Source organism: Larus michahellis, chromosome 4, assembly GCF_964199755.1.
Source record: "Larus michahellis chromosome 4, bLarMic1.1, whole genome shotgun sequence".
Lineage (NCBI taxonomy): Eukaryota > Metazoa > Chordata > Aves > Charadriiformes > Laridae > Larus > Larus michahellis.
Genome location: NC_133899.1, coordinates 19,381,027 through 19,400,290, shown reverse-complemented (window position 1 = coordinate 19,400,290; position 19,264 = coordinate 19,381,027). Strand labels below are relative to the sequence as shown.

Sequence of the window (19,264 nt, the reverse complement as noted above, 5' to 3'; positions counted from 1 at the left end):
AACCAAAGTAAATAGTTGCAGTAGAAATCTCTTCCCCCAGCCAATGCAGAAAGGAAGATCCTCTGACCTTGTTGACTCCCCTTAAGAAGCACTACCTAGACAGGGACTTCAAAATCGGAATAGGTCATGCTGCGCAGACCAAGGGGAAAGCAAAAAAATCTGCTGTCCTGGGTTCCTCAGGACATACCGAATTCTGTAACAGCAAATAAATGAGAAATGGCATTTCAGTCAGTGCCTCTTAATTCCTTATGGGTTTTACATATTTAGTGAGTGTTGCAAATTCTGTGTCTGGATGCCTTAGGAAGAACTGCACTACTATAATGTGCTTTCTGTGAGTGGCACTAGCCTCATCTATCTAAACAGTTTGAGTAGTCTACAAGGGTATTAAGCTGGTTTGTGGGTTTTTTTTTTTTGTTTGTGTGTTTGTTTTTTTACTCTAATATTAATTAATATTAATGTAATATTAATTCCTGTTAATTTGCATGCTTTGGACTTCCTGGAAATACTTTAGTCTTCAGTAGGATGTTTTCTATCTTCAGTGTTTATTGAAAGACTTTTTTTGTAGCAAGTAACTTATTGTAAATGCAAATATGCATTTTATAGTGACTGTAAAATTTCCATTTGAATGGTAGCTTCTTCCCAGTTTTTCTTGTTGATTCTATTCTGGTTGGATTTACCAGAATGAGGTATCTTGCAAAAGTTAAATCTAAACCCATGCTACTTTCCACGCTGTATTTTAGAACAGGATATTATTGCTGGTATAAAAATGGAGAAAAAATGTCCTTCTTGGTTTTCTTTTTAAAGAAAACCAACTCTGACTTCAGACTCACAGAGAAGTAGTTCTCTCTAGTGCAATCTGTCATGTCAGACTACTAGTCTGTAATTATTATACTTGATATGTTCAGGAACTTTATTTTAATCCTGAACCCTATTAGGTAAAGCGCAGAAATGCAGCTTTTTGCCATGCATATTTGTTCATTAGAAAGGATGTATAGTTTACCATAATAATTGTTTCTCTTCATGTGGATCAGTTCAGTAGGATTTTGTAGGAATGTGTCTGAGAGACAATGGTCACGTGAGCCAGCCTCCCTACTATGAGAGATTAGATTAAGAGCAAAACAGGTGGTAGAAGATGGAATTAGTACATGGGAAAAATGGGAACTGAGAAGGTAGAAAACATGTTGTGCTAATGACTAAGCAATTTACTATGTGAATTCTTGTAACCAACCTGATCTGTGAATGAACTGCATGGACAGCGCGTGAACAGAGACTGTAAGCCAATCATATAGCTGCCGCTAGCGCGTGCTCTTATTGCCTGTCTATATATACTCTGTGAAAACTTGAATAAAGGGAGAACGATCATACTCATATTGAGACTCCATCATTACTCCAGGTCCATCTCCTACTCCAACAGGATTTATTTAATGTAAACAATTAGAACAGCTTGAGTTAGTCCTTCACATGCAGCCAGGGTGTAACGTATTTAGAAGGTCTGGACATTTGAGTGTAAACTTCTCTTTGATTTCCACCCCCCCCAATATTATGTACAGGTAAAGCAAAGCAGCCAAAAGGAACTGCAAATGCTCTTTAAATTTAATCTAATTCTATTTGCAGTGCCTTCCGTGAACTTTAAAGTGACTGAATTTCAGCTGCTATGAATACCAAGTGAAATTTATCATTGTGCAGAAGGTCAAAGACAAGGACTAGATACCTCAACAAAATTTTATTCGTAGGTTTCCAGACAGACGTACCCAGAGCTCAAATAGTGCTTTGTGTTCAATTTCTACTGAAAATGGGGGATAAGTAGTCCATGATCTCAGACTGCTTTTTCAACAGCATGGTTTTTCAACACTATATGTCTTCAAATAACTGTTCTAAGAATCAACCCGTGAAGTAGAACATAGCTATAGCTAGAGATGTTGGTACCTATAGGGCTTGGATTTTTCCACTTCTTGAAAGCATTTATACATTTTTTATTTTTTTTTTTTGCGATTCTGTAGGATAAACTGAAACTGTGGGTGACCTGTTTATTTACAGGAAGGAACTGGTGTACCACAACAAAACTCCAGATTACTTGCGGGAGACCTGGTGTTGAATATGGAAATAATCTCCTTGCTTTTCTGGTGAAAAACAAGTAAGAGATGCTTAGAATTTATGATGAGATACTTTGAACCCAAAGAGAATTTCAGTGTAATTTATGAACTTACAAACACTGCAGCTACCTGAGAATGTCTCCACTGTAATAGTTTATTAAATGGGACAGAAAATTTGGCCTATGCTCTCCATACATAACATTGTGTTGTCAAGGGAATTAAATCAATATGCAAAAACGAACAGATTAGGAAGAAAGTGAAAAGTAGATTTGGCTATAACTGCAAGTTACCTTCCTCACATCGGGAGCCATGAAGTGAAGTAACAACAACCATCCCTTTTTGTTCCAAGTCCCCTTTCTAACTCTGGAGCAATACTGATATTTGTTTGTGGTGACCCTCACCTGGTGGCAGTAAGGGAGTAAGCCATACCAGTACCATTCCCAAAGAAGGGCAGCTGGGCTACTGTAAAAGCAATCAGAACAGTAGGAAACATTTCCACACCATGGCAGTGCAATAAGCTCTCCAGGTTGGTTTGCCCCACTTGTATTTCCATTCTAAGGAAATGTGTGTATTCCTACTTTGTCTCTCATGCCAGGCACACATCCATAGAAAAGCATCTGTGAGCAAAAGATGAGTTCCAGCAGTCAGTACTTCGTTAATTTCTTTCCCTTTTGCAAAATCAGACAGTCAATCTTACATTTGTTTCAAATAAATGCACGTGTTGGTCTGAAAAGTCAGTTTAAGGGATCATTTTTGGAAATGATTTAAGTAAATGAAAGCAATGAAATTACAGATGAGGGTGAATATCATTGTTAGCTCATACTGAGCTTATTCCAGTCATGCAGGGAGATGTTTGCATTAAAATCTGACTGCGTAGGGGTTTTCCTGTGAGTAAAACTGAAGAGCAGTTTTGTGTCAGTGGGAGAGGTGTCTGGCTTTACTGAGAATATTCATCAGAGGGATGATATCAGGGTTGCACAAGAGGAAAAATGGTACCAAGCTAGCAGTCGTAACTAAAATACAGCTGCATAGTAAATCAAACTAGCTCTCCCTTCTCTTACACATACCAGTGCCCTTTGCAAGAATAAACTTCACAGTAAGTGGCCATAGGTATAATTTGAACTAAATTTCCACCTTTTTTGGTCTGTGCCAAAATGTCAATGCTTGCCTTCAGGCTGGCTTAATATTCAGCTGGGTCATGAAGGCAACTGGGGTCTGTCAGAAAAAAGAGGTAGACAAGACCATGCCAGATTTAATCAGTTTAAATAGCACCCGGGGCTGTAATAAGTTCTTTATAAAGCAACAGGTCACGCCGTGTCGGTAAAAACATCTGACAGCTGCTTAAGACAAATGAGTAGATATTTTCCCAGTTATGTGGAGGCAGGAGGGAGAAAGGAAAGAATGATGAAGGACAGAAGGGGCAACAAACAAAATTTGACTAACCCTGTGGTCTGTGAACCACGTGCAAAGCCTAGCTATTGTAAAGTGCAGTAAATCCTATTTTAATAGCAGCAGATAATAACTCGCCCTTACTAACTGAAGAATATTTTTATGCCTCTGCTTCCAAGTTAAGCTATGGCTGTTCTGCGTTTGGCTCTTTTACAGAGATTACAGTCAGTTGTCTGTGAAATCTAGTGCTTCCCCTATTTTAAGGGAGAACATATGACCTGCTAGCTCCATGCTGATGTTGAGTGACAGTACATTAAAGCTAAAAACTATTTCTTTAGTAGATTGAACAGCTTTATGCATGAGTGCCGTTCTTTGACCTCATTCCCTCATCAACAGTTTTTAACTGCAAGCAAGAATTTGTTTGACTAGAATATGGTGGCACAGCATGGATAGATAAATAAGTGACTGAGGGAGGTAAATGGCAGTAAGAATGATAACGTCTAAGAACCTTCTGAATCATGCGTGAACTATAAACACTATTTCTGAATAGAAATGAAGATGACTTTCAGGGGAAGAACAATCTTATTGGGAAATCAGGGCAGCTAGTTCAAGACATACCTCAGTGGGAAGGGGACTTGCAGGCTGCTATGACATTGAAACCACGTAATAATGAAAAAAGTTGCGACTAAGCAGAAAGTATGATGTGAAAATTAATAGGAGATGAGGAAGGAAAAAAAGAGCTCAAAAAACTTGGTTAATCAAAACAGCAAGCAATTTCAGATGTAACTGATAGTTTGGACTGTTGCGGTGAGATGACTTCTGTAAGTCATATATGCAGATGCAGAATCCTATTGGTTTTCTTGGAGAAAATGAGATGGTATTTTTTGTGTCCGTAGAATTTTACTAACCCTGTCTGTGACAAGATAAAGAACTGATAGCATTGTCCCTAGAAGACAGGAAAAATCACTTTCACTGTTTCTTTAGCAAGATATGCCTAATTCAGATTAAATTATGACTTGTTTTGTTCTGCTTGATTTGGTGACTTAAGGGCACTTTAATTTCTGCCCTTCCAGAGGTGGCATCTTTTCCAGTGAGTAAGCTTGAGGCTGTGAATTACCCTACCTTCCTCTGTGATGAGGGAAATTCTGAACACTGGGTCAGTGCTAGAACATAAAAAGTACTCCTCTAGGTTGGGGGTGTAGGGGAAAACAGAGATGTTTCAAACACTGACTTCAGATATTTAAAAACACCTCACCTATTAAACGCTGAGTTAGGGATGGGGAGAACACTCACAGGCCAGATGCTCTCTCATATAATTGGAGGTTTAGCAGGCTATGTATAATCAAATATTCAATTATTTCTACTGTAAGCAATATTCAGTTTCACCTTTTTATTTCGTGTCTTTGAGAGTAGTAGTAGTCAACTTCATCACTTACAGCAGAGGACTTGGTGAAATTAGTCAACGCAGGACACCTCACAAGACAGTGAAATTCCTGTAGGCTAAGGACTGAGCTCAGGCTGTGTTGCCAAAGTCAGTGTTGTGGTGGAAAGCATAATTTCAATTTGTTGCGTTTTCCCCAGTTAAGGTTATCCAAGAGCATTCATAGGGATTTAGAGCAGTGAATGTGGCTGTTTGCCATCACTGTGGTCATTTATACAGTGGGAAAGAAAAGAATGTTTTTCTTCTTTCTTGTGAAACTTGTGTATCAAGTGTCTTGCTTTTTATTTATGTTACTTTAGGGAGGAGAAAAATATTAAAGACCAAACAAGGCCAGGAAAGTTATTAAATAAGCTGGGCACATCTTCTGAGACCTGACTTAAATTATGAGCCATGTTTTTTTCAGGGTACTGCAGCAGATCGCTTCACTCCGGTTGGCACACAGTGATTCCAGCCTAGTGCCAGAGATCAACTGAATACTCCTAAAGCCTGCCGTAGTGAGGATAAAGCGAACTACTGCATCTTTTTTGTGGCATAAATTAATATGAAGAACTAGAAATACTATTATTTCTGGTATCTAGGATGTTTGGTGTTCCATACAATACCATGAAATAAATTTTAAACTACTAGTCTTTTACAATTCAGTAGAATATTGTCTCAAACAAAAGGGACTAATGTAGGAATTGTTTTAACTCTCTAAAGACAAACTACCTTTACTTGTATTGCATGGGGGGAGCTTGAGGTTGGCCCTGGGGAAATCATGGAAAGGAGGAGCGGGTGAGCATGTATTTAGGTTAACCTACTTGCTTTGAAGCAACTGGCTATAAACCTGCTACTGCAAGTCATCAGCTATGTTAACAGCTGCAAAATACTGGCAAAAGTAGCAACATTCCCATCCCACTTGCAGCCTCCTTCACAAGGCATTTTTGTTTGGCTTTGTGCAGGGTTTCAAAGTTTGGCCTAGTGAATGTCTGCATTCCTGTCACTCTTCATAAATCAGATGAAAATCCCTGTATGAAGCCTGGCTTGTCACAGTTTCATGTGTACAAGGCTGTGGTGTTTTCCCGTAAAACAATGTGAAAGCCTGTCACGAGCACTTGGAATTTTAGAAAAGATTTTGCAGGTGCAAAATGAAGTGCTTACCGTAAAACCAGGAAACACCAATTGCCTCCATTAGAACAGCAAACAATATTGAAGTCCCAGCTGCAAATGTGTCCAGAAGTGTGAGCACATAAATTCCACCCTAGTGTTGGGGAGTAAAAGGATGTGACAAAACCAAGTTACAAATAGATTCATCTCAGTAGCTTAGTATCTAGTTCCACTTTACTTGAAACGTTATCTTAACCCAAGTATCTTAATGTGGAGCTGATGCTGCACACATGGGTTCATATTTGCATTTAAAACAGTGGAATCAGACTTGCAACTCTTTAAGAGGCTTCCTTTCTCCAGTGTCCATGCTGAACTGGGAAACAGAAGCCTCAGCTTAGCATGATTAATGGGTGCTCCTGGCACTCAGTGTGCAGTGGAAGCTGAAGGCACGGGCTGTTCAGGGAAATGCTCAGCAGCTGGTAGGACAGGGCCTGTCTACAGCAGTTAATGAAGACCTTCCTAAATTATTGGCAGGAATGGAGTGCTGTAAGAGTTTCCCCCAGACATTATCACTCAGTTTGTTCCTAAGGCCAATTATTCTGTAGTCCAGTGAATCTGCAGTCTTAGACTGACGTCTCCTTTTCTGAGTCTCTTTTCCAGTGTTTGGGCAACGGGAGCAGTTTCATGTTGAGTCTCTGGTGGTGAGCCCAGCATGGAAGCTGCTTTGCCCTCTGTAGTTTCTTTGCTGTGGTATTAGCAAGCCTTTGCTCAGTGGAGAGAGCAACCACATCATCTTGAGTTTGTGACTGAGAACTGTAAATGCATTTACTAAAGACTTGTTTCCCTGATACTTTTTTTTTAGCTGCAATTTGACTACTTTTGGCCTCATTTTATAACGTGGTATGCATTTGTGTAAATTACTGCTCATTTTATTTAGTTTGGGCTAACAAAGAATGGCAGACCATGGTATGTTTACTTGTTTCAAAATGAACCTGAATACTGTGTTTCAGGACATTCTTTTTCACATGTAAACAATTGAAATGTTTGCAGTTGCAGTAGATTTTTGTTAAATCTTTTTTTACAACCAAATTTAATCTGACTATGCCTGTTCAGTAGGGTAGAAAAAAAGGGATTATTTTCCAAGTTTTTACCAATAGTCTAAATAGCCTTTGTACTATTTAGATCTCTAGCTGATTTTAATCTCTGCAATCAATCAGGTTTTTTTTCTTATAAAAGGATGGTTTTCTGAAACAGCTGTGCATATTTACGAAAATAGAGAGAACAGTACGTAGGCCTTGTCTAGATTTTTAATTCTGTGGGGACTTTTCCGGAAACTGAATGAACTTCGGTTGTTGTGTTAGAACGATGATGTTGCTTATTGAATGACATTTGAGTGTGACCTCTTGTTTTTGTTCTACACCTGCTCTAAATGAACGCCTTTGCTATCAAACTTAGTAAAGTGAGTGACAAATGCAGTTTCGTAAGAAACATGTTTTGAAAATACCTTAAAATTTCAGAGGACAAAATCAAATAGATTAACGTGATGGTATCACAAGTGTTTTTCATTGTATTTTGTGCGCATTAGAAATGTTCTTCAGTTATGTGAAGCAATACATTTGGACAAGTCTTGGCAGTTTTGTGCATTCCAGCTGGTGGGGTGAACTTAAGTCTAAACAGGTGCTGTTATTTGAAAACTAGAGCTAAATTGATATCTTGAACTGCTTTAGCTCATTTGAAGGCAGTGGAATTGCACCCATTGGCACCACTGAGTTCCTTCGGATCTTGTACTTCAGGAAACTTTATTCCTGTTGAAACTTTGAATAAGGAAGGAGCATGTTCAATTCTTTAGGTAACAATGGAGATAGCACGGTCTTAAAAGGATAGGTATTGTAAATGATGTATCAATTTTTAGTGTCTTAAATGTTTTCCAGTTTGAGGAAACTAGAGTAAAAATGTTGGGGGTATTCTTTTAGTGTAAAAAGAGCTTTGGTGTTGATAAACTTACACCATTTCAGTAATCTTAATTGATCTGTAAACCATTTCTAGGTTTACAGAAATTTAGGAGATTTAGGAGAGAGGTTCAGGATATCTACTATCATGGTTGCTATCTCAGGTTTCACTTGTTTTCTTACACTTTTTGGCATCTTTGCTTAAGGGCTTTTTGGTATTTGTCCAAAAAACTTGAAAGTTCTCTCCAACCTAGAACACTGATTCTCATCCTTTAATTAATTGTCAAAAGCCTGATAAGGCAAATCATTCAGATGATGGTAGTGATAAATACAGGTTACTAGATGTTCAGGATAAGTTATCTATGTGGTTTTTATGGTGTTAAGAGTAACACATAAGATCTAGGTACATGAAGGAACATTAAGAAACACATCAGGGAGAGGAGATGATTATTCTAAACTTCCTTCACAAGAAGTGAGTGCTGCTTATGTGCTTCAAGATGAGAATAGCCAGGTGACTAAAGGTCTGATCACTTGAAATTCTTAGTTCCTCACACAGGTATAAGCACTCAACACAGCTCCATTTAATGAGATTTAAAAAAAAAAAAAAAGCACACCAAACCAACTAAATCAAACAGTAGGACAGACAGTTCTTTGAAACAGACTTGTAGTTTTGGTTGATAGCTAATGATCTGGTGCAAAAAAGCAGAGAAACTTCATGTAGGTAAGACTAAAAGTAATGTTCTGACCATAAAGTTGTTTAAGAATTAAAATTTATTACAAAAGTAGTCACCTGAGCCCATTCATATTACTATCTGAGGAGGTTAACTATGTTTTTAAGGTAGCTTGTTGATGGAAACTTTTGTTGTACTTACATTGGTGATGCAAAAAAGAGCAAGTAGGAAAGTGCCAAAAGAAACGCCAAAGGTGAAGAGCTTTCTGTGCTGCTTCAGGATTTGGAAATCATCTGCCAAGCCAGTGATGACAGCCTCCATTCCACCCATCTGAGGAAGGGAAGGCAAGAATTCTGGTTAAACACTACTGACTGTTCTAAAAACAGATCGACGAATGTAAAGCAACTGGTATAATTAATTCCCAACCACTGTATGATTTTTGACATCTCAGCTGTAAATTACTGTCATTCTGAGGTATAATTTATTTCCTTGTGGTAGAGAACTGGGTCAGGGAACTGAACCTCAAGGGTCATGGTTAGTAGCTTGATAGGCATATCCTCTGCGGACCCTGTGCTGACTCATCAGGATAGTAAGTAGAGAGTACTTTGGCAAAAATAATATACGTTTCAGTATACTTTGGGGAAAAAGGTGGCAGCTTAAGTATATTAGAAATCTACTAAGGAATTTAGTTAAAGACAGACACACCAAGCACCTAGGGGAAATGTACTGAACAAAGATTGAGTTTAGCCATTGATTAACCAAATCCAGTTTGACAGAAATCTTTACAGACCTGGAAGAATCACTATATAGAAAGCCTGATGTAATTTATTTTTTTTTTCCGACAACATGAAAGAATTTTAATTTGTTTTCTAGGAGTTAATGATTAACATTTTGAGATATAGGAAAGGTACTTTTCAAGTTTTGTTGAAATTGCTGAGTTACGTAGGTTGCTATGAATTTTAATTTCACCAATGAAAGCATTCCCCTCCTCCCCCCAAGAAACTGAAAATGAATTCCAGTCTCCTGTCATAATAAATTTATGTAATGTTTTGGAGAGGTTGGATTCCATGCATTTTCTCAAGCTGAAAGATCGTGGCAAGACCTGTAGGGCTGGGTGCAATACAATAGTTGGTTAGCAGGTGCTGACATAGCCTGTCTCTTTCCTGTAAGAATTTGATGAAACCAACATCTCTGGTTGGAACTGGTAGCAGCAAATTATCTGTATAGAATTTGAATGACTCCTGGCTAGAGCAAAATTGCTGGGGGCAGTAGGCCTTTTCTTGGTTTTTTTTTTTTTTTTTTTTTAAAGGTAACTAATGTTCACAAGTAAAATGTCCCAAAACCTAGTGTAGGCTCGTATTTCCTAATGTCTGGGGGGTCATCAGTGAGTGTCCTGCAGTTAAGATGGGTTAATATTTGATGTTCTCAGAAGTTGTTACCATGTTGGCACTTAAATGGTCTTGGAGAAGTTGAAAAAGGAAAGAGACAGCTTGGATTATTTTCGCTAAGGACCGTTTCTTAATGTATCACAACTGATCCCCCTTGTTAATTCCCTATGCCAAGCAAGATACCAACTCCAAAAAATGTTTGCAAAACATTTGTTCCATTTTCTATCCTTTTTGTTGTTGCTTGCTTAAACTTGCATGATCAGTTTTCTTTTTGCTTAAACACTTTGACAGTTCCATCTTTGTGCAGATGTCTGTATTTCTATGCCAGTGCAGGTTTATATGCATGAATAAAACTACTCATATATGATTCTTCCTCTTTAGCTTTGGGGTTTGTTTGTTTTTTTTTTTCCCTAGATTTAAAAAATTTTAATTTTCCCTTCAGGGACTTGATCAGTCAAATGTAGGGGCAGAGTTGAGGAGACCACCGTAAAAAATACTGCATGACCTGAGTTTTCTTAGGTAAATGATGAAAAATCCTGAACAAAACATGAACAAGCAGATCCCTCCCCTTTTAGAAAGAAACAGCTAAACCTGTCCACAGTTTATCAGTTCACACTATTTTAATGAACTCCACAAGAAAGAGCTTTCTCCACTCGTAGCAAAACTGTGTTCTGCAATCTTAAAAGTCTTGAGTGTCTTTGTCACTCAAATGTTTCTTTACATTGCCTTAAATTTACTGCTGTTGTAAAGTTAACACTTCTGAGTGTGTATTTTCTTCTTCTAAATTCTGCCCTGTTCCTACTGGTCATTCATGCCCTGACACTGTGCTAAACCCTTCCTTTCCATCCTTCATGTTTGTTTACAGTTGGAAAATGGCCAAACCCAGATATAATCTCACCTTAAACTTTTGAATAAGGATCTGGATCTTAGTGTATAAAGACAAACTTAATTGAACCTGAGATTGAATCCAAAAATCCAAACCCCTCAGGAGCATTTAGACCTGAATCTGACCTTTACAGCTCAGACCTCGCTCCTCTCATTCACCTATTTGCCAATGATTATAAAAGCTTCCTGCTGCAACCTAATTTTTCTTAGTTTTGCCCTTTTCCAAGTTAGTTCATTCTTTCCCTTTCTTGTCTTTGAAAATGAATGAAGTTTTCTGAAGTTGTAAGCAATGGAAACACTGTTATTTGCCATTTTCAGCAAGAAATTCCTAGATCAGCTCTGTGTATCTGGAACTACAAAAGACACTTCAATGCTTTAGAGTAGTAAAAAACCCCTACCCTACTTAAAAATGATAAATGCTTGTTCATGGTTCACTATTCCTTAAAGACCCTCTTTATTTTTCCCAGAGATTAATCAACCTTTAAGCTAAATATAACAGGGTGTTTTGATGCCTGTTTGGCAAGAACAAAGCAGTACAAAAGTTGTTCGGGGTTTTGGGGTGTTTTCTGGGCTGAAGTTTCTGTGATCCTGACTACCTTCAGACATCGTCTATCTTGAGCAGATTAATGAATTTTGGCACATGCAAAAAATCTCTTCTAGAAACCACTCTACTCAATGTCTTACTGTGGCTTGTATTTTGCAAGCAGGGTTCCAAAACCTCATTGCAGGTTCATAGTAGTAATAGTTCATAGCAGTGATGTTGGGTCATACCTTTAAATAGTAATAACTGTTGATGAATAGCCCCTCTGTAAGCTCATAAAAAAGCAGCAGTGAGTAATTATTTGCTGGCTTGTAAAAGATTTGATCTCTTTCTAAACCTCTTAAATATTGTGAGTCTTTAAATATACTGCCAGGAGCAATACTGTTGGTATGTTGGCTGTGGCTGTGAAAACAGATTCAGAGAATGTACAGAGTGTTTATTTGAAATGTAATAAAGCCCCTGTTTAAGGTTGATACCTCTCCAGTTACAGAATATAACAGTAAAGGAAAAATGTCAAGGCAAGAAGGAAAAAATACTCACAGAACTGTCGATGCCAAGAGTAAGGAGCATGATGAAGAATACCACAGCCCAAAATGTAGATCCTGAAAGAGTTGAAATTGCCTCTGGATACAGAATGAAAACTAAACCAGCTCCTGAAATAGAAAAGAAATAGGAGAAAAAAAGTATTACTAAATGACGTTTCTCAGCTTCAAAAAAGTTGTTAATTTTAATAAGATAAATTCTGTCTAAGTTGACTTTTACATCAGTCCACACTCTGAGTAGTTGTTAAAACAAAATTTGCATTATACAAAAAATATATCCAACATACTTTAATAATGTACTCATGACAGCATTGTATTAAAAAAAAAAGCTATCCCATTCTTTTCTACTTGTAGTAATCTTTTATGGGATTCACAACCTTGCTAGCTACTTTTTAACTATGTAGTAGAGAATGAACTGTGTGGATATGGACTCCAGTGTTTTGCAGGAGTGCTCCCGCATGTGATGAGAGATACAGGAACTGAAATCATGGGTGACCTGTTACCAGTGAAAGGACTCCACAGCTAAGCCTACCAGAACCGTCCAAAACAGTAACCTATGGCACTGACAGCAACACTTTCACAAGATACTGTGCAGTGATAAATGCCTTTTTGTTGCACAGACTGAACTTGTGAGGGGCAAGATGTCGGGAAACCTCAATTCAGTAGAGGTGAGATCAATCAATACTATTCAGAGTGCACATTTCAGCAAGGCATGTATACTAAGTAATTTAATTCAGGTTACTTCCATGAGATTTTCACATACTGATTTGAAACAAATATAAACACATCTGCAAAGAAATGGTGGACAAAAAGTGGTAAAACTAATACAGAATTAACTTCCTACCTTCAGTGGCTACATCCTCAATTTTAACTTTGTGCTCATGAGCCATGTAGCCCAATATGGAGAAAATTGCAAATCCTGAGATGAAGCTTGTGACACAGTTAATGGTACTAGTCAGCAAAGCATCCCTAGTGATGGAGAGAAGAACAGCCCAGTGAAAAAAAAGCACTTTAAGAACTAGATAGGGATTATCTTATAGTGATAGGCAGATTCTTGTGAAAATGCTAATTGTGCAATTACCCTGATGATCCAAAACCTCATATCAGCATACTATGCTAGCAAATGACCTACCTTCACTTACTATTTTGATTTAAAACTGAGTTATGTTCAAAAAAATCAGCAAAGCTCTATTAAATGTTAAGATATTAATGTCATCATCCTAGCTGGTAGCCAAAGCATAGCAAGAGAGTGCCCTGAAGTGAAAGAGCCTTGCTGTTTATCAATTCATGTGAGCAGATATTCAAGAGTATTTTCAGACAACCCCAGGAGTGCATTTTTAGCAAACTGTGCTGCCATTCAGATGGCACTGGATAACATCCTTAATCTGTAATGGGGTCTCTTCATCTATGAAGTCAGATAGGCTTTTCTGAAAAAAATACAGCTCTCGTTTATCAGATTCTTACAAAAGTGAATTTAGTTTAAAGGTTAAATGTTGTACAGTGTGCACCATATAGTAATGATTGTACAAAGTTGTGTTTTTTAACCAATCTGCCACGGTATTATGATAGACGTATGAGTTTTCTTGGGTATTAATAACCACTATTGCCAAACCTAGCTTTAAGATAAGCAGACCGTATGTCTTTAGATGTCTGCCTAATCTGCACTGTGTCTTGTATGTAAGCTTTTGCTGCATATGACCTTTAGAACAGAGGACGCGGCTCTGTGAACATCAGTAATGCCAAACAGTGCTTTAATAAGCAGAAAGTAAATACGATTTCCTTTCATCAGTTACACTACCCAAAAACATAGGTGCCGTACACCAAACTTTATCATCTTCCTTATATTATTTTATTTTGATAACATTGAACGATTTATGTCCTGCAATTCTTAAAATGTTTTCCTGGGGGAAGGCAGCAGGATCAAGAGACACCAGATTGGACTCATAAACTCAAATTCTTTTTGGTCATTAAAGAGAAAAATTGCTAGGTATTTGTCATTGATAAGATGGCAACAGTATTTCTTGTTTCCCACAACACTAAAATATTCTTGTGCAAGTGACTAATGCTTTGTTTTGCTTAGTCAGTAGCTGGATTACATGATGCTTATCTGCTTACAAACGGAGCTGAGCTAGCTCACAGTATTTTGCATATAAAACCAGATCATTATTTAAGTATAGATTCTCATATTTTCTGTCCCTGATTTTCAGTATTGTTACCCTGCCTTAATTACTGACACTTCCTCTCACGGAAGCTGTGTTGAAGCATGGATGGGTCAGTATAGCTCTGAGTCATGGCCTTCACTTGCAAACAGTACTATTTTCAATTTGTTGTTTCAAGAAAGCCTTTTGAACAAAATATGTCAGCACATTATGGAGTTATTTGACCAAAAGAAGGATATTTCTAAGTGTTGCAAAATGCTACTGAATTAAAGCTTGTTTTCATAGTGAGAACTAAAACACAGCATTTAATGAAACTACAGGTGACTCTTATAGGGAAGGCAAGGCTTGTGAAGCAACATTGAACAAATATAGTAAGCTAGGAGCTAAATAATATGATTTCACATATAGTCTGTGGTGTTTTCTTAGTTTCAAGTGGATTTTTTCCATTTCAGAGCAGATTAGAATACAGAAGCAAAACAGTGCTGCTATGAGATTAATGCAAAATTATTTGCAGAAGATGGTAAATGTTATTTTGGAAGACTATTACAGCTAGCATTCTAACTGAAGTGTTCTCAAACCTGGTAATATTTCCTACTGCAAATAATCAGCTGGCAACTTAAAGCCACTCTGGGCTAAGTACAAAGCTCTCTGAAGTCAGTGGGAGTATTCCATGATTTTGGCTTTCAGGCTGTTTAAGGCAGTTCAAATCTATTTATTTTCTTCTCCCTTTTCACTTCAACATTTTTTGCCATCCTTCATTTCACAATGTATTTATAATACATACATATAATTTCTGAATTTATACTTAATGGGAAGTTTTAAAGCGATGCTTGTTTTCTTTCCAAAATGGAATGTTAATAAAACTTCTAAATGTTGTAAGTTCTCGAAAGGTGCAGAGCAGTTCTGGTTGAATTTCCATGGTGGTGATTCAGCAAAACACTTACAAACCAACTTGATTTAAAGTGCGTATCCTAAATTGGAGCTCCACATAAAATATCAGGAATATAATCCCAAAGTACAGGAACACTTCTGGAAACTGGAATCCTGCTGTTAGTTCCTGGACCGATAAGATTTCATCCTGTGTGCACTGTTGCTCTTAATGGTGCTTTTGAAAGGCAAACACAAGCACAGTTTACACAGCTGTCTAAAGTCCAAACCTAATCCCATTCTGTTTTGCTTTGGCAGATATCTTGGCAGGTTCCTGTTGCTAAAATTTCAGAAAGGAAGACAATGTTTCAAGATTTGGGTTGGTTGCTATGTGCACACAGGACTGACCATCATTAAGAAGTGACTGAAGATAAAAATATAGCTTAGTACTTAGCCCAGCTGCAGTTAGAGTAAAATAGTAACATTCTGAAGCAGTAAGGAAAGAATAGGCTGTCTTACCTGTAACAGTTGTTATCAAACTTATTGTAACTGGCAAATGCAATTAAAACGCCAAACCCAGCTCCTAAGGAGTAAAATATCTGAGTAGCTGCATCAATCCATACCTGCATAATGACACCAACATTGTCTGTCAGTTCAGTCCAAAAGATAGATCAGGAAAATGCAAGAGTGTACAAGACAGCTGGCTTTTGAAAAATGATCAGCATTCATGCTTATGGGAGTTTAAATGCTTCTCAGCCCCCATGAGATGTCACATGGAGCACAGTCATTGTCTGGAATGGCTTAACCTGAAATGGTAAGGCCCAAAGCAGTGGGCAAAGTGGCTAAAGTGGCCAAAGCAAAGTTCTCAGTGCACGCACACTGCTACCACAATGGGGTGTACCACTTGGATTCTACTTCTAAGCTTTTACTGAGGTCTAAAATGATTACATGGTTTTTCTCCCGGGTGACACAAATACACTTCCAATAGTTCGTGTTCCAAGTTAGTTTGGAATGTACAACCAGAAAACTAAAAATAGTTAATGGGTCAAGAGCTACAGGACACTTTCTTTCCCATAAGAGAGCTTTCTTTGTGGGACTGTTGGTACAATTTACACGATGCTTTCGTGTTTCAGAAGCTGAAGCACGACTGATGTGCTGTGAACAGAACCATGCGGGTTATCTGTCGCCTTTCCCACTTAGTTGGAGATGGAGTTATTCCTGTGATAGTCATTAAATTCAGTTTAGATGAACTTGGTCACTTTAAAATTGTCTGCTAGGGAAAACATGTTTTTAATGCTGTAACATTTTCTAAAGTGAGCCTGCAGCCCAACATCCACTCACGATGTGCAGACAACAGTCAGGAACAATGCTACAGAGCTGGTGTCCTGAATCAGAAGCCTGCAAATAGTCTACCCTGGTTAATGAGGGTTTCACTTATTCAGTTGTTACACAGAAATATTTAAATGAGCATCTTCCACAAGGGTAATGAAGACAATGGAGTGAATAATACGCAACACTTCTCAAAATGATATCTTCAGTGTTTGATTGAATCTGCCAAGTGCTCAAGACTATAACAAGCACTGGATTTCATCTCTATCCATCTCTACAAAATCAGATCCGATGTGTCTGTTCAGCTTTCTAACAGACCTAGGCAGCTTATGTGCTCCTTCTGCATTGGGATTTTAATGCTAAGCTTTCACATTTGGCCCAACGGAAAGAAAGAGAGCGCCTTATCCCATCCTGACATGATATATGAAAAGCACTTATGCTAGTGATCTATTTTTTCTCAACATAGATGATAAATACTTTCAGCTACTGCCCACTGAAGACTGTGAACTCTGGACTCGTACAGAAACTTAACTTTATGAACTGTTGAGAGTTAATTACTTGTAAGTTAATATGTAGAACAATCTGTGATGTGTTTATTGCACACCAGTGGATAGGTGGATGTAATTTTTGCCAAATTTCAGTTCATACAGGGCTTTTAGGTATCGTGATTTCTTTTACTAAACAGCAAAACAATCCTGTAAAATTAATTCCTTGGTCATTCCTTTTATATACCTAGTTACATCTTAGTGTTCTATCTCTACACAAAAGGTTGAGATCAAATAGGGTGGTACTCTCTGAGGAGCGTTTATGTGCATCAGAGTGCAGAAGGAGGGATGCAAAGCCTCCTATAATTATTCTTATTTTTTAAAACTTCTTACAACTTGTGTTGTTAATGAAGTTCCTGACATTTTTTTAAAATAAATTTTGCTTAAACTATAACTAAATCTGCATGCTGCCACCATAAGGTACTTGGTTTTAGTGGTTTTCTAGCTCTTTTGTGTCTTGCCAGTGGAGTTGTATTCATGATACTTCCCCTTTCGTACCTACTGATTCAGATAAGAGGTTAGCACCTGCTGCCTATGGAGGGAGTTATGCATATGCTTAAGTATCCATGGAGTAAGAGTTTTGGCTCAGGTATCCATGGAGTAAGAGTCTTGGCTCATAGAAGCTGATTAGGAAACAAATTGAGAAGATCAAGGTGAAAGGAAAAAAGAAGAAACCAGAAATACCTTTAGAACTAAGATTAAATGCAAAACATTCCCTCTGTTATAACAAAGCAGAATATGAAACAGACAGTGGGGCTGGTTCTTCTGCAGTTTACACTCGTTGTTCTCTGTTCACTTCAGCTGAATGTCTTCTGATTGACGCCTAGTCGAATATATTTTTATGGTAGGGTATTGTTTTTATATGCATTAAAAATTTAAAAACATAAACATTTTATGGGAGGCAGTCATCAGTCTTTCCAGCTTTCTTTATGGTTGTTTATGCTGTTATAACTTTTGTGCATATGGATTTACAGAAGTACTGTGCTGTGTGGAGAGGAATCCCTGTGTGCACCCCTAGATGTTATAATCTTCAGGAAATTTGTTAAGGTGTTCGAAAGCATAAGTGTCTTCTCATGTCTGATTTAACTCTGTATTTAATGCAGATTCCAGTGTAGCTGCTGTTTTACACAGATGTTTAATATATCCATTTGTGCAATGGAGATGAGTATTATGGCTTTGTAGCTTGTGGACTTTCAGCAAGGAACATAGCTAGGCATTGGTCTAGTCAAGAGGTTCTCAGGTGAATATCTTTCTCTTCTTTCTCTCCTTTTTACAGAGATACCCTTTGTGGATTCAATATCCCTGAAAATGAGATTTCTGAGGGCTTGCTCAGTGCTGTGCAGTATGTGGTCCTATAAAATGAGGCAGACCTTGACACTGATGAGGATGCTCTAAGATCTTTTAGAAGCGCGTTGGCAGAGCCCTCTAGGTCATTACTGATTGTGACTTATGATGTTTCTTTGTTAGATTCTTCATTTGGGAGGAAAAAAAAATAATAAATCAGAAAGATTCAGGGACACACTGACATAGAACTGAAGCAGGAGTCTATTCTTTAGAGCCTCAGGACAAAGATTAAACACACAAACCTATTGCAGCAGCAGGTAACCCAGTCTCCGACCAGGAGAAAGGCTGACATGACAAAGCAATTCATGAAACTTTTCCTTATAAATGATCTTTAGCCTTTTATTATTCTAAAGCAACTTTTTTGTTGTTGTTGTCTGAAAAATTTAGTCTTTGAAACAAATAACGTCAGGGTCATCCAAATAGCAGCTGCAAAAATATTAAGCCAAGAAAGAGCAGTGCAAAGAATATCCTTCCAAAAGCAGAAGGCAGCTATGCTTATAGAGGCCTAGCTTCTGAACTGATGGAAGCTGGCCCAGCTCCATAGACGTGTAGTCTTTTGATGTTTTTTTTCCCAAACAGAACTTAAAATATATAAGAAAAATTTAAGCACCTCCTTTCTTCATCCTTGCATCTTTGTATTTATGTTTATGCATAAATGTGAACTATTGAGGTGGCTACTGCCTTGGTGACAAAGGTGGCTGCAAGTAACATATTTGAAGTTTGTTTTTTTTCTGTTTTTGAAGAAATGCCAGTTTACAAATTTAGTATTACAAAACCGAGGAATTTGCTAAGAGTATATAAAATAGGTCTGTATTCTAAAATTTAAAGTCTTTCTCTGCCTATTTAATTATTCAGGAAAAACCAAGATAGGAAATGTACAATGCAACTATGTACAAACTACTGACACCTCTGAAAGCTGCAAATTTTCAAGACAGTTTATTGCCTTCTAGTAAAACTATGTCCTCACTTTTCAGTTTTGTAACCGTTTGAATGGCCTCATGACCCATCCGCAGAGAGACCACTGTCTTATAAATG

The 19,264-nt window shown here is 37.7% G+C and overlaps 1 protein-coding gene across 1 annotated transcript in view; it reads right to left on the bottom strand.

Annotated features, from left to right (window-relative positions):
* Positions 1 to 19,264, bottom strand: part of SLC6A2 (solute carrier family 6 member 2) — a 70,801-nt gene that overhangs the window by 9,374 nt on the left and 42,163 nt on the right. Inside the window, exons 6-10 of the mRNA XM_074583160.1 lie at positions 15,531 to 15,634; positions 12,830 to 12,954; positions 11,984 to 12,096; positions 8,831 to 8,959; positions 6,064 to 6,163 (exon numbers count right to left, since the gene is read on the bottom strand). Coding sequence (XP_074439261.1) covers positions 6,064 to 6,163; positions 8,831 to 8,959; positions 11,984 to 12,096; positions 12,830 to 12,954; positions 15,531 to 15,634 — 571 coding nt within the window. The remainder of the gene's footprint in view (positions 1 to 6,063; positions 6,164 to 8,830; positions 8,960 to 11,983; positions 12,097 to 12,829; positions 12,955 to 15,530; positions 15,635 to 19,264) is intronic.